Source organism: Ciona intestinalis, chromosome 9, assembly GCF_000224145.3.
Source record: "Ciona intestinalis chromosome 9, KH, whole genome shotgun sequence".
NCBI lineage: Eukaryota > Metazoa > Chordata > Ascidiacea > Phlebobranchia > Cionidae > Ciona > Ciona intestinalis.
In genome coordinates this window covers 1,124,924-1,140,751 of record NC_020174.2, presented here as the reverse complement: position 1 = coordinate 1,140,751, position 15,828 = coordinate 1,124,924, and the positions used below count along the sequence as shown (strand labels likewise).

Below are 15,828 nucleotides of genomic sequence, written 5' to 3'. Positions count from 1 at the left end.
CTCAAACAAACTGACTGTGGGGAATCTTTTTCTATCCATTTTATGTTGGTGAGGTCCCACGGCACACCATGGGTTCAAGGATTGAGGCCAGGATTGGCCCATTACTCCAACACGTGCGACCGCATGGACCTCACCAGTTTTAATGCCTGCCGCTTTTCTAAAGGTAGATGACAAGGGCTTTAATGGTAATAGATGAGATTTCTTCCTTCGACAGCTCGGCCAAAGATAGATGCTCCATTTATTATTACTATTAAATGTAACGTGTAAATAGAAACATATATGCACTTTTGTCTTTCAGAAACACGGAACAACCAGATACCTACCACACCAGTTATACCTAATCCAGGTAGGCATGGTAAAAAATATGTTAGCAGCATAGAACAGCAACTATGTTTGTATAAAAAGTAATCCAGTCTACATGGTATTTCTACATGAAACTACAGTTTACATCTAATTGGGTAAGGGCCTATGGCGAGGCTTGCCAGAGCTGGCTTATTTCCAAAATGTAAACTACACGCCCAATATACAAACTCATGCATATTAAAAATTAGTTAGACTTAAAGTGGTTGTAATTAAAAATAATAAAATATTTTGCTTAATCTTAGTTTGTCATAATAATGTTTTCACAGAGCCTTGTGGGACAAACTATGAGGTTTTATCTTCTGAACAACCACTCAGATCCCCTAACTATCCAAACCCATATCTCAGCAGCAGGGTTTGTGTGTGGATACTTACAGCTCCTCAAAACTCAAGGATCAAACTCAGACTTAGTTCATTTTCAACTGAAAACTGCTGTGACACCTTAGATGTAAGAATAGTTATGGCATCTCTAATCAACTGTTGTAGGATTAAGAATATTTTATATCTTGTTGTTGTAGAAACTGGAGGTTTGAATGATTTCACAAACATAATATATATAAGAAATTAAAAAAAATCCTACATACCAAAAATGAATTTTTTGTGCTTTAGATGAAATGAAATGTTTATATATTATTCATGGAAGTAAATGTTGTAGCTTGCTGCTTTAATATATTAAGAGTTATGGTGTATAGTAGTGTGGGGTAAGACGGGACAGCTTTAGCACATAATATTTAAATGTCCTGATCGTGTTTTAATCATTAAACAACAGTCTATGGGAGTTGTCGCGATACGGTTTTATAACTTTTTGAATTTTTTTGTTTACAACCAAATGAGACAAGAAAATAGAATGAAAGTTGTTCCATCTTTCCCCAATCTACTATATGTTACTTTGTTCATTATTTTGGGGGGGTTTGTAAATTGTGCATATACAAATTACTTCCTTTTATTCAGATTACTAACATTACAAACATGGGAGTTGTTACATTGGGTGGCGATCTCTCAAGCACAGTTTATTATTCAAGCACGAACATGATGACTTTGACCTTTAGAACTGATGATAACAATGACATGCAAGGTTTTGAATTTTTCTTCTCAATTGCAACCGGACCAATTCCTACACAGAGACCTGCAGGTGAGACTACTGTTCAACATGTTTGTTGGGTTTAATGGGTTATATTGTTTTGGGTAAAATCTCATTGGGCTCAAATATTTAATAATATAAACAGCTATGTAATTGAAAAAAAATTCATTAATGTGTTTAAACAACTAAATTTAAGTTATTTATGGTTGGTTTAGCAGCTTTTATATGATACTTTAAGTAGTTTTACCCTAAGCATGCTTTTCACCACTGTTGTTTTGTTGCTAATCCTTTTACACACTGTTTTATTTATTAAACTGATCTTTGCTGCTGTATTCAAAGAGATAAACAAAAATAAAATGATGTTATTTATTTTTTATCTTTGTTCAGTTGCCCCTACCAACGGAAACAATCAACAAGTTCAACTGGCCACCACCAGCAAAGCAAGGATTCTTCACCCAGTTAACACAGGCTTAGTATTTGCTGTTGCTTTCTCAATATATTCACTATTACTATAATATCCCATCATTGTGTTATATCTGTATTCTGTATATGTTGTTACCAGGTGTATTATAACTGTGAAGAGATTTTCCGGTGTATGGCGGGGCAACGTTGACCCTTCAGATCACAAACAAATATGTTCTGTAAAATCTTTTCCCCATTTATATTATATCTGTCTGTGTTCTATAAGAGACCTCTTGCATAAACTTCATAACACAAACATACATTAGCCTTACTTGTTTAAACCTCTGTATTAGCTTGTGTTACCTTATTTGCCAAACAAACCATAATGCAAGGATCTGGTGCTCGGAAAACGTAACCGACAAAAATCTAGCCCACCCAATTGTTATGTCTTTTTTAAATCGAAATGACTGACAATGCTATTTAGGCAAAATATATATCTTTTATATAACAATTGGTTGGACTTGATTTTTGTCGGTTCCGTAATCGTAGCACCAGATCCTGACCATATTTTACACAAGAATTGTTTAACTCTATGAGCACCAGATCAGGGTTAGACTCACAGAAGTTACGTATCTGGGCAATATATATACAACTGTACCAACCGGCCATTTTATTCTGTATACCATGATTATGTATTATAGAAACGCTCCGGACATACAAAAAACATATTCTTTGTGTTAACTACAAAAATCGCATTAAATATAAATAATGTTCATTAAAACAAATTTGTAGCTAATTGAGAAAACGCTGACTACAGTTCATTTCGTTCATTTACGTCATCATGTTTCACGTCATCATGTTCCACGTCATCATGGCTATACTCAAACGGATCCTTAGCTATGCTCTGCTCTACATTATACCAATCTTCCAGCGCTGTTTTGATATTTTCATCCGTAACGCTTTCGCTTCTGACTTCATTAATCTCACTCGAACCCACAAGACGCGTGAAGATTCTGTCTCCTATAAAAGAAGTTCCTTTCAATTTCTGGTACACTTTTAACCATGTTTCTCTTTTCAAGGTTTTGAGTTTACTAGGTGCCCTGTGAAGTATACGTTCCACATTTGTTCGAGGTATTACCTGCGCCTCAAATAAAACTGAATTAGTCGGCTGAAAGGGGCAAACTTCGGAAGAGAATATTCGCAGTTGATCCCAGGTTGCTGTATTTCCTTCGTCTGTTGTAATCAATCCGTCTTTATTTGTGTCCAGCGAATTAAATATACGTGTTGAGTTGCACCACCAATTCGCACTAAGTTCACAAATTGCTTGAAACTGCTCAGAATTGCAGTTTTTTTCACAATTGTTTAATTCATTCAGTAAATTTTCTCTGACCTGTACAAAACTCGTTTGCCCAAAGTTCATATACCCTTCCCCATACCATTTCCACATTACATCGAATTCGCTAAGCAGTCTTGGTGTCTTGTAATCCGTACTTTCAAGTCAGTCTGAAACATCCATATTATTCTTTTTGGAATCAACACCGAATTGTATAACAACCGCTAAGCTGTTATTGCCAAACGAGTTTACTTGATGATAGTGACTTTTCGGAATAAATATACAATCCCCAGCGTGCAGGGTCACATTTGTCCATGGAACTTTCACAATATCCGGATATTTAATCAAATCCACAGCCATTGGATCGAACAAAGAAGCTCCACCGTCGGCGTCCTTACCGTTTTCCTCTTGCTCATACACCCATTTCGTGTATTGTGGCTCTGCTAGCTTCCATTGCTTGCTACCAATCAGTTGACAGTTGAGTTGATCATTCGAATCCTCGTGAAGTAAGCTTGAGCTTCCACCTTTGTTCCACCAAATGTCAACTTCAATAAAGTTTCTCGTGAATTCTCCGCACGCCCCAATCGAAGGCAAGACAGGAAACTCTTTGTACATTTGAGCTGGTAGCTCAGACACCATGTAACTGTTGGATTCCTCGCTTTGGAAGTGATCTACAAAATGTCGGATCGTATCCCGGCCATAATACTTCTCCCCCAACGGTGCTAGCATACCATCATCCTTTTTTTCATCCAATCTTAAAACTCTCATTTCTAATTCTCCGTAATGTTCCTTCAGATAATCGTTTGTCCAGTGCTTAAATACATCAGTATTCACTAAACCGCCACGAAAAATCGCAGGCTTTACCCTTTTGAAGTATTTTTCGTAAAACTCTGCCGGTTTGGGAGCATTTTCAAGCGTAAATTCGTCCAAGAGCACAGTGGGGGATCGGTGAAAGCCAAAAGGTTTAAGATGTCCTTCAGGGAATGAAGATTCACTTGCGTAGCAGACAGAAATCAGAGTAAACATGATAAAACAGATCTCAGCATTATTTTTCATGATGCTATGCGTCTTAGAACCAACCCAAAATCTAGAAACTTATTACTTTAGGATTAAATAGGCGTCATACATATTCCGCTTTTGTTTTCATTAGACTTATAGTAGGGTGGGGAAAGATGGGACACCTTTAGCACATAATATTTAAATATCCTGATCGCGTTTAAAGCAATTAATAACGGTCTATGAGAGTCGTGACCCATACGGTTTTATAATTCTTTGAACTTACTATAGAACGAGAAAATAAAATAAACAGGTGTCCCATCTTCCCTCAATCTACTATATAGTAGAATAAGGGAAGATGGGACGCCTTTTCATTCTATTTTCTCGTCCTATTTGGTAGTAAACAAAAAATATTTAAATAATTATAAAACCGTATGGGTCACGACTCCCATAGACCGTTCTTAATTGCTTCAAACGCGATCAGGATATTTAAATATTATGTGCTAAAGATGTCCCATCTTCCCCCACCGTACTGTATCTTAATATATAATATACAACTTTAGTTTATCTTTACCTAATTTCAAGGCTAAACCTCATTTCTGACTAACTTCTCTATGAGCCCAAACCACATCATCTACTGACTAGACACTCGTAAAGGGATCCATATGCGATGGTGATTTTCCAAGAAAAGGAATTTCGATTACTTCCTTAGGAAGAATAGATAAACTGATAAATAACGTGTTTTTAAGCATTTTATAGTACAGTGGGGGAAGTTGGGACACCCTTAGCACATAATATTTAAATATCCTGGCAGTAGTTTGGACAATTAACGACGGTCTTTGGGAGTCGTGACGATACGACTTTATAATTCCTTGAATGTTCTTTGTTTACTACCAACTGGGAGAAAATCGAATAAAAAGGTGTCCCATCTCCCCCCACCCTACTATATATTATTTGTACCAAGGAGAATAAAACCAATATTGGTTTGAATCTCTTTGCTTTGTACTTTCAGAAGTTTGATATACGCTGGCCTTCATGTCCATGTGTGCATATAATTTTAACTGTAAAAGTCGTCTGGTGCCGGAACAAAGTGGTTTGGGTGGCTGCAAGTAACCCAGGGGTTACAAATTCAAGGCATGTCGTGCTATTACTACAAGCGTAAGTGTCATTGGGCAATACAATTCACGGCAGTTGCTGCAACGCTGCAACAAGTGGTCTGGTATGGGTTTTCTTAATTGTCAGTCCTACTTTAAAAAGACCATTACCCACTAAAGTACGCGTAAACGAATACCAGGTGTATGATGCAGAAAATCCGTGTTATTACAACTGTCGTTGCCCCACCACGCAGGAAAAGCGAGTCACAACCACGAAAGGCGAGTTCCCATTTATAGGCCAAACCCCAGACAGGCTGTTCTGTTTCGAGTTCGGGGGACCACCGGATAGTTTTCGGCGTCTTTTGCTTTGCAAGTTTTGCTGTTGATGACTGTTTTATGTCAATTGTCAATGTTAATGCTATTTATCATTGGTTTATGTAATCGGTTACATGTTGACAGAAGATAGTAGGGTGGGGAGGATTCCTCACCAGCACCGATAGTAGTATATATGTACATGCGTAATGTTAATAACCTCGTACGTAAACAAACTGGACTTTTTGTTTGTCTTTTCGATACAGTAACAAATCAGAGTCGTAGGTACTTCTATCTTCTTTATGGCTCTGTAACAAATGTAGCAGTAAACGACAGTCATTTTAATATTAAGAAGTGACAAAACGGTTTGAATAAAAAATGACCGTCGATTATTGCAGCATAAAAATAGCTTTTTCTAATGCTCTTTAAACAATTTCTACAATCTACTGCTAAAACACAATGCTGGTCATTTCTTAATCGTGGTTTGTACATCAATAAAAAGTAAGTTAATAATTGACTTATAGTTTAATGTTTAGTATACTTTAGCTTTTTTATAGCAAATGCCTTGGACCAGTCAATCACTCATATTATAATTAAAAAGTAACCCAGTGATCACTAATGGGTTGTACAAATTATCAGCCATACATACATTAATACATAAATGAAAAAATCCAAAAAAATAAACACCTACAAAGTAACCTACGTGGTAACTCGCAAGCTAGCGCGAGGTGTTAAACCAGTGTTATAACAACTGTCGTTTTAGGGCTACGCGAGGATAAAGTATTTAAAGTAGCCCTGCCACAGAGGATAAATTTGTGGCATTCTTGCATTGAAATGACAACAGTTTACCAGGGAGTGTAGTTAACCACTTGTATCTGTAACATCTAGATCAACAAGAACAATGGGGAGTAAAGTGATGGTGAATGGTGTTAACTTGTATTATGAGAAAGTGGGAACAGGAGAACATGTTGTGTTACTTGTGCCAGGTGCATTAGGTAAGCTATGTGAGCAAAAAATTAAGGTGTCTCACTTTTGAAAAGTCAGAGTGCCATAACTTTCAAAAAATAAAAGTCTATACTCGTTTATATTTCATTTATTTTTTAGTTTTTACATTGTTAGCTTTTAATTGGAAATCAGCTGATCATTGCACTATCACTACTTTATTTTGTTTATTTCAAGACATGTTTGTGAAATACTAAAAGTTTAACTAAATTATGTCAAGGTACAAGAGTTACCAATGTGATGTACCTTGCTAATGAGCCAACTCTGCCCTAAATCTCAGCTCCTTGGTTAGCTTTGTTGTAGGATATATCTTTTTAACCATAGGATGTTTTGTCACACCCATATAGAATACAATTTTATAATCACCTATATTAAAGTATATTAGAATAATTATATTATTTATTATATTTGGTACTCACTCATTCTCTAATTTCAGGATCCACCAAGACAGATTTTAAACCCCAACTGGAAAATTTAAATCGTGACAAGTTCACTGTGATTGGTTGGGATCCTCGAGGTTACGGCCAATCACGTCCTCCGAATCGGGAATGTAAACCAGACTTTATTTTTCGTGACGCAGAAGATGCAGTTTCGCTAATGGAGGTACTCATTGTAGTTTTGTAACCTTTTTTTTAACTTTAACACATTTTACTTTTTCTGCAGTAAAAACTTGTGTGAACTATTTTTTTCTGCATTAGCAAAATAAGACTGAAAAGGGACATATTTTAGAGCGATATACCACTACTTATTCTTCAAAACTAAAGTAAAGAAGACTACATTTGTTTTATTATTCTAACTCATATAAATTTCATAATTGCAGTCGTAACATAAATAGGTAGCTCAAGCCAAAAAAAATTATTGCAGTTAGACGTTTCATAGCAAACATTTTAAAATACTTTGAATTTTAGGATTAATTTGCCTTCTATATTAGAATCTTGGATTCGAAACTTACTCACTGCTGGGTTGGAGTGATGGGGCAAATATATCTGCAGTTATGGCAGCTAGGTGGAGTGAGAGAGTTAGGAAACTTGTTATTTGGGGAGGAAATTCATATTTCACCCAACAGGAGCTTGAACTATATCAAAGTAATGTTGAATAATTGTACAAAATTAAACCAATATAGGTGTGTGTTGTCTTATTCACCTGACACACTCAGTTGATTGATATTCGTACGCCTCTTTATTTCTCAGTCAAAGCAGTCTTTTTATACACCTGGCACACTTAGCGTATTACCATCTCATGCTCACTGTGTACATAAAATGTCTTTATATTCATATGTATAATTATGTTGTACTCAATACTTCTACACCTCATGCTACCAAACCAACCCTTTTTTGCACCCCAGGCATCCGTGACTTATCAACGTGGAGTAAATCAATGTTAAACCCAATGGTTGAGGTTTATGGAAAGGAATATTTTGAGAAGACATGGCACGCATGGATTGACATGTTCACTGAGATGGCTGGTGGCAGAAAGGAGGATACCAATCTTTACAACGAGGTCAGCAAAAAAATTCACAAGTGTTTTTGGTGGAGACAAAAATAAATTTTATATCTGTAATATATTTTTTAAATTTGCAGCGTTTTGCAAATTAATCATTTCCCGCCAGTTTTCTTGGAAAATATTCCTTACTTCTTGTATTTTCAAATATTTTAATTTAAAGTTGTCTGTCTTTTATCTATGAATCAGGAATTATGCAAAATTAAAGCCGACACATTGATTATCCACGGGCAAAAAGATGCGCTTGTTCCTGATTTTCACCCCAAACATTTTGCTAAGAATATTCAGAATTCAAGGTAAATCGCAGTCCTTTTTGGTATTGATATTCTTGCAGTACTAAGAAAATATTATTACTTTAAAATGATAAGAATTAACCTGGTGTAATAATATTAACAAACTTCATACTCACTATCAATTTAAACATGAGCATTTTCTTACATCTGACACACATGGTGTATTCATACACCTCATGCTCACTGTCAAGTTTTAACATTAGTGTCTTCTTATACACCTGACACACATGGTGTATTCATACACCTCGTGCTAACTCTCAAGTTATAACATCAGTGTCTTCCTATACACCTGACACACATGTTGTATTCATACACCCCATGCTCACTGTCAAGTTATAACATTTGTGTCTTCTTATACACCTGACACACATGGTGTATCCCTACACCCAATGCTCACTGTCAAGTTATAACATTAGTGTCTTTTTATACTTACTGTATGTTACTTCTACATTCCCAACAACACAGGTTAGTAGTATGGGAAGATGGCAAACACAATCTTCATCTACGTTTTGCCGACCGATTCAACGAGCTTGTACAAAGTTTCCTGCTTGAAAATACTTCCAATCTGTGATGTAACAATGGCAATTATAACATCATATGCATCAAACTTTTAATGCAGGAAGGCAGGAATTGTTGACATGCATTACCACTACTTTATAAGATAAATTTGTTTCCAAATAACATCTATAGTGAGTAGGGCCGCTGAATGTGTTGGTTGTTCTACTGGCAATATAATTGCATTTTAATCATGTTATTTATCATCATAGTAAGATGTAGTATAGACACTACTATTCCTATGCAACATGGCGTATTAGATTCTAAATCTTTAATTTTTGTGAGTTATGTTGCAATGATTGTGGTCAGATTAGTCTGAAAATATTGTGTGAATTGCTTCAAGATGTGTCATTACATAGAAGTAGTAGTATATACGTGTGTTGAGCATTTTGACAAGTTAATAGATGGTGGGGTTCTATTGAATCATATTATAATATGTCATGTCGTTTTTACACCAGACAGTCATTATATATTTAAACACATCTTGCTTCACATCTAGTTATACCAAAACATAAGTTTTTCTTATACAGTATATAACATTTATCGTATTAAACAAGTCTCGTGGGCCGTGGCCTGAAAGTTCTTGGCGCATAGCATAGTGACGCTGAGTGATGTGCCATCACTGCCATCCATTTGCTTACTGCCAAAAACCGAGAGAATGGCAGCGGAAACGAGGGTAGAGAAATTAGGAAAAAGGCAAGATTTTCCTTCGAATGTTTTTACTCTCTGCTCCTCTACGTATGTTGCTGTCGTAGTTCAGTCAGCTGTATCAACCTATAGTTAGCTGTATCACGATTTTAACCATGGAGCTTCAAGAAACTTCGTTAAAGTCGTTGTACTTTCTGCTACTAAGTTTTTCAAGTAAGTTTTATAATCTACACTACATTGTACCAATCACGCTATCTCTCTATATTTCAGTGACTATTGTTATTCCGTTTTATTCTCTTGCTAATTTAAACAAAATCAGTGTTTCAAGAATTAAACAAATATTGTTTTGTTGGGTATTCAATGTGAGAAAACGGACATTTACTGTAATAGATACCAGCGTTTGTGGTTACAACAACCGTATCAAAAACGAGGCAATTTTCTCTGAAAGTTTGTGATAAAATTTGCTACAGGTTTAAAAAGATAACAAACACGGCGAAATGGGTCATTTTCAAACATTGATGTTTAAAACAAAGTGTGTCACGCGCTACATTTAAATGTGTGGCGTCTCCCCATTGCTGTAACTATCTCTACAGTTGCAGAGATAAAGACTTGATTGCCCCTGAGGATAAACTCGATATTATCACGTTGTTACCAGACTGAGTTGCAAACACCAGAGCGCCAGTTACTTTAACATAAATCAGATAACAAACGCATGCGCAATAGGGCCCGGTCCAAATTCAACTATCAGGACAAATATATAGTGGGGAAGATGGGACATGTTTTCATTCTACTTTCTCGTCCCATTTGGTAGTATACTAAAAAATTCAAAGAATTATAAAAACCGTATCCTTACGACCCCTATAGACCGTTGTTTCTGGTTTAAAACACGGTCCGAATATGTGTACAGTATGTGCTAAAAGTGTCTTCCCCCACCCTACTATTTCACGACACTTGCAGGCTCTTGGTCCTTGAAATGCTATTCTCAACACACCGTGCGTATATTTAACGAAAGTCTTTTTACGAAAATTTTGTTCTGCAGCTTTCTTCTGTTCGATCGGATACATTATCTACTTTTACGTCATCACGAAACGTAAACACCTCCGCAGAAAATACGTATGGATGACGTCACTAGCTCTGGCTGATTTCTTTTTTGCTTTAAATTTGTTGCCAATTTTAATATCCCTGGTTAAAGACAAGTGGGTGTTCGGAATCTACGGTGGATTGGTAAATTATACTTGGTTTTGTTAACGGTTAATCACGATGTCTTTCGTGGAAGGAAGCTTTTAAAACGGCCGTGAAATGCTACCTTGTCGACATTTAATTAAACTTTTTTATATATCTTCTTTGAATTGCTGTTCGTTAGATCAGTAAATGTAAACCAGATATTTCTTGTTATATAAAGTAGTAAGCACAATACTCATGGCACAACGACCGTCGTTGCCCCGCTACACGTGAATAAATACGTTATATATTAGCGTGAGAAAGATGGTACACATTTTATTCTATTTCTTGCCTTGTTTTGTAGTAAAAAAAGAACATTCGAAGAATTATAAAACCGTATCCTCACGACTACCACAGGCTGTTGTTAATTGTATAAAACACGATTAGAATATTTAGATATTATGCGCTAAAGGTGCCCATCTTCCTCCGCAGTACTATACTAGTGCTGCTTATATTGGGTAAAACTTAGTCTTAACTTGAATTTGGTTGTTTTATTTAAAGGTCAACTCTATCTTGTCATTATCATCTGGTTTTGTTGGTATTGCAGGAGCTCAAGGTATTGCAATTCATAGACACGAGGTGGAGCAAGGGAAAGGTTGTCAACTTAAATATATTTACGTATTTTTTCAACTTTAATTAGCTGATTCTTGAATGTGCCACTTTCATGTATGGTTATCATTCTATTCTACACTGGTAGGTGCCTTATCGAGAACCAAGGATGTATGCTAGATTTGTCCTATTATTCCAACACCCATAAACGCGCTCTTTTGTTATAGGAATGCTGGCGTTTTCTTTTAGCCAACTTACAATTCCAAAATCTCTGGTTTATTAAATCTGTAAGACTTTCCACAGCCTACTATGTGTACTGTATAAAGTAAGCCATGGCGTTTGTGGTATTTACAAACGTATTTTTCCCCCTTAAGCGACCTCCTTTAAGAAGTATTTTTACGACCTCCTTTAAGAAGAACAGAAGAAGTATTTTACCAATCGAAGCGACGAAGCTTAATTTAAGACCTTTATGAATCACGTTATTATATATGCCGAATTAATTTATTTCATAAATCGCAGTTATTTTAACCTTTTTCTCCTTTTAATAAACCAGATGCTCAGACTTCACAAAAGTTTCGAATAGGAATGGCATGGGTGACCGGTATCGCAATGGGGGTAGTCCCTAGTCTTGGAATCGGACATTACGAAGAAGCAACGGAAACCTCTTTTGGCTGTTTGTTGGATATGTCGAAGTCCGATCTGTGAGTATATTTTCGCACGGCCATTTTTTTACTCTGGCCGTTTGATTTCCCGAGATTGTTTCGGCTGTTTCGTTTTTTGAAACTTTTGTTGTTCCTTTAAATCACATATAAGAACCTTTTATGTACAAATTGTAAACTTTGGTACGCTATGTACCTTTAAGCGACCTCTAAACGACTGGTTCAGCAAATATTTGTATAGTACAATGGGGGAAGATGGGGCCCTTAAGCACATATTGCCTAATATTTTCAAAATCAAAAAAGATGACGGTTTTGGGGTAATACCACGAATTAGTACTATCATTTCTTTATTAACTGACAACAATTTAGAAAAATATAATAAAACACACGAAGAGTTATTTAGCGATCCGCACAACAAGTGAAATTTTACAAATTCGAAAACACACAGGATAAGATGGGACAGTTTAAAATCTTTGTTAATTTTGATTATTAAGTGTATTTATAAATAGGGATATACGTAAATAACACGAAATAATACTGTACGCGTTGAAAATTAAGTCTAAACATTCTTTTTCTTGACCTACTGCTATAGTTTTTAACATGTTACCTATATAGTAGGGTGGTGCAAGATGGGACACCTTTTCGTTTGGTGGGGTGCAAGATGGGACACCTTTTCAGGGTGGTGCAAGATGGGACACATTTTCGTTTAGTTTTCTCTTTTCATTTGGTAGTAAACAAAGAACATTCAATGAATTATAAAGCCGTATCTTTAACTATTGATAAAGTTTTATTTTTGCTACAAATTGGGTATTACTACTCTGTTTTTGGCACAAGCCACTTCTTATAAATTATCACCAAGTGCAAATGACCAAATTCCGAATATATTTTCAAAATATTATCTTTTTATTATATCAGTATCTTATAGTTAAATAGCCCCTGAGGTTTAAACTACTAAATTAAAAGCAAACCTTTAAAAGTTTGGCAATATAAACATACAAAATTACTTTGTGGGGGAAGATGGGACTCTAAATTGAAATATATTCATATTAGCAGTATTCTGCAACTTGTAGTTAACCTACCGAATTTAACAGGCTGTGCTAGTTTCTTCGTATTGACCCCTGCCTATTTTCTTCATGCTTATATCTTAGTGTTTTTTTTTATAAAACTAAAACTAGTTTTATGAGACAAAATTAAACTGTACGAAAAATTCAAGGTTGTTTCATGAAGCTATGAAACTAGTTTAATCGTTTGCACACGCAAACTAAAAAATCATTGGCTTTACTATGATTTAGCGAGCATTAAAAAAATAGCACCTTACTATTTCGCTTTTTTTTTACCTGCTCAAAGTATACTGTTTCTATTTTACACATTTTTTTTAATATTTAAAAACAGTAATCAGCTTTGACGGGCGTTTTATAAAGTCGTGATAATACTGTCGAATAATTCTGTAACCTTATTTTCCTGATTATCATTAAATGGGAGTCCGTAAAAAGAAATTTTAAAAAAGTCTCGCCTGACAAAGTGTCCCATCTTCCCCCACCCTACTATACATCAACAACATAACCCCTATTTCTCGCATTAGGTCCTCATTCATCTACATGGTGGCTTGCTTTGGTTTCTTTGCAGTTTTTCCACTTTGGAGGATGGTTACCTCGTATTATAAACTCATTAAAATGAACAAAGCAAATTGGGTAAGTACTTCGTCGTGCGTTCAATTATGCAAGTGTTGTGAATAAAATGCCATGCAGAACAAATTTAAAAAAACACACATAGTTAAATAATATGCGGTAACGGTAACTCGTGAGCGGGCACGAGGTGTATTAAACCTATCACCGACTGTATAACGACCGTCGTTCTCCCCCCTTATACACGAGAAAAAACTCCAATTTTCATTAAAAACGTGGTCTTGCCACACGCTAAAGCAACTTTATCTCAAGATTCTTTCAACATTTTCTACTTGGTGCCTCATAGTCTGTAGTCAAGTCGAATTCCGATGTATATGCTTTCAACACTAGACTAAATGCTTGTAACGCACATCTGATTGGTTAACAGTAGTCTGTTTTTGGTATTTATTTGCGTACGCATGCCGTTTACCAATAACATCCATTATACGCTTAGGAATCTAAACATAGGAATCTAAAAAATCGATACATTTCCTTTCAAATCTACGGTGGCTTATAAATAATTAAAGCTGCTTTATTCCACAGAGCGTTCTCGTCATACCAGTCGTATTTGTTCTCTGCTATGCCCCCTTTTCTGTACATGCTCTTGCTGCAGTCAAAATACCCCATCATGTCCCTTCCGAGCTTGAAATTGTTCTTGTACACGTAGGTTCTTGGTTTTAATTTCTAAAGATTGCTTGATGACTTCTATGATTTCACTGTGATCGTTAGATGTATCACTGACGAGATATATAACTCGACAGTGAACATGAGGTGTATGAATACACCGTATGTGTCTCGTGTATAAGAAGACACCCATGTTATAACTCGACAGTGAGCATGAGATGTATGAACACAACATGTATACGAATGTATCTGATGTATAATGAGGCACCCATGTCGTAACTTGACAGCGAGCACATTAAGGTGTTCGGATACATTGTGTGTTTGCGTATAAAAGACACCTATGTTATAACCCGACAGTAAGCATGAGGTGTATAAATACACCATAAGTGTCTGGTGTACAAGATGGCACCCATATTATAACTGAACAGCGAGCATATTAGGTGTTTGAATACATTGTGTGTCTGCGGTTTAGAAGACACCTATGTAATAACCTGACGTAAACACATTCTGTTGCTGCAGTGTGGGCCGAAGATACTTATCGCTTTCAACCCATTCATGTACGTCCTAACAAACACGGAACTGCTGAGTGCTTACAAATCTGTTATTGTGAATGGGGAAGATGATTCTGGTGCTGATGAAAGGAAACAAGAGTAAACTGAACGTTAATATGTTGTTATCTATGGCCGATTCATTACTTAACCACACATTAAGTACAAGAGGCAGGCGAAAGTTAAAGTTCACCCACTTCATCACTTTGTGTTGTATATAAACTTCGTTTTTGAGAGCTCGGCTCGCCCTGGTGTAATGAACAATGTCACGGATGGCCCGATCGATCTTAAGCCGCCGTAACATGCCCAATATATAAATTGCGAGAACACGCATGCTAAGCATTGAATAGTTTCAGGCGCACCTGCAATGACCAACAAAAGGCAAAGTGTGTTACTATAAACTAAATTGCAACACGTTATACACAATACGTATCAATATGGTGAAATGAGGGAAGATGGGACACCTTTTCATTCTATTTTCTCGTCCGATTTTGTAGGAAACAAAAAATGTTTACGGAATTAAATAACGTTATCTTTCACACTCCCATAAACCGTTGTTAATTGTTTAAAACACAATTAGTATACTTGGATACTATGCGCTAAAGGTGTCCCATCTTACCTCATCTTATTGTATATGTGTTACTTTGTGGCTGATTATTTTTTTGTATTTTTTACGTATGTTTTTTACTAGCAATTTGGCACCCTATTGCCACTTCCACACATTATTGATCCTGTTCATTAGTGTTGCTTAGCGCTCCCGCGCACCAATATGTCTAAAATAGCTGATATTTCACAAAAACTGCTGTGATGGCAATTTTGTATTGTTGAGAATTTCTGATGACAAAATGCGGCGTGTCTGCAGTATAATCTTAACCGATAAACATTATTGTACTTCTAGGCATACTTTATTGAGGGGTGTTTAAGTACATTTTATGCTGCATGACTTTTATATAATTTGCATACAATAAACCACTGACCGCATTTTTG

General features: G+C 36.0%; 4 protein-coding genes across 8 annotated transcripts in view; 3 read left to right on the top strand and 1 right to left on the bottom strand.

Annotated features, from left to right (window-relative positions):
* LOC100177783 (tolloid-like protein 2) overlaps positions 1–2,628 on the top strand; it is a 22,241-nt gene extending 19,613 nt beyond the window's left edge. For all 5 annotated transcript variants that reach the window (XM_018813229.2, XM_018813230.2, XM_026835896.1 and 2 more), the window contains 4 exons: positions 299–346; positions 630–808; positions 1,312–1,492; positions 1,829–2,628. In XM_018813229.2, coding sequence (XP_018668774.1) covers positions 299–346; positions 630–808; positions 1,312–1,492; positions 1,829–1,956 — 536 coding nt within the window. In that variant the 3' untranslated portion in view covers positions 1,957–2,628. The remainder of the gene's footprint in view (positions 1–298; positions 347–629; positions 809–1,311; positions 1,493–1,828) is intronic.
* A 713-nt stretch (positions 2,629–3,341) lies between these two features.
* LOC101242729 (lysine-specific demethylase 8-like) lies at positions 3,342–4,232 on the bottom strand. The gene has a single exon (XM_004226439.1). It carries the CDS (start codon positions 4,230–4,232, stop codon positions 3,342–3,344), a length of 891 nt encoding a protein of 296 aa, XP_004226487.1.
* A 1,689-nt stretch (positions 4,233–5,921) lies between these two features.
* LOC100176213 (valacyclovir hydrolase-like) lies at positions 5,922–9,359 on the top strand. The gene is made up of 7 exons (XM_002127013.5): positions 5,922–6,079; positions 6,467–6,573; positions 7,017–7,183; positions 7,512–7,665; positions 7,926–8,080; positions 8,270–8,376; positions 8,839–9,359. The coding sequence occupies exons 1-7, from the start codon at positions 5,997–5,999 to the stop codon at positions 8,942–8,944; spliced, it is 879 nt and encodes a 292-aa protein (XP_002127049.2). The 5' UTR covers positions 5,922–5,996; the 3' UTR covers positions 8,945–9,359.
* Positions 9,360–9,537: 178 nt separating this feature from the next.
* Positions 9,538–15,827, top strand: LOC100182476. The gene is made up of 7 exons (XM_002127038.5): positions 9,538–9,789; positions 10,616–10,800; positions 11,299–11,392; positions 11,900–12,047; positions 13,588–13,696; positions 14,213–14,332; positions 14,813–15,827. The coding sequence occupies exons 1-7, from the start codon at positions 9,732–9,734 to the stop codon at positions 14,945–14,947; spliced, it is 849 nt and encodes a 282-aa protein (XP_002127074.1). The 5' UTR covers positions 9,538–9,731; the 3' UTR covers positions 14,948–15,827.
* Position 15,828: the final 1 nt, after the last annotated feature.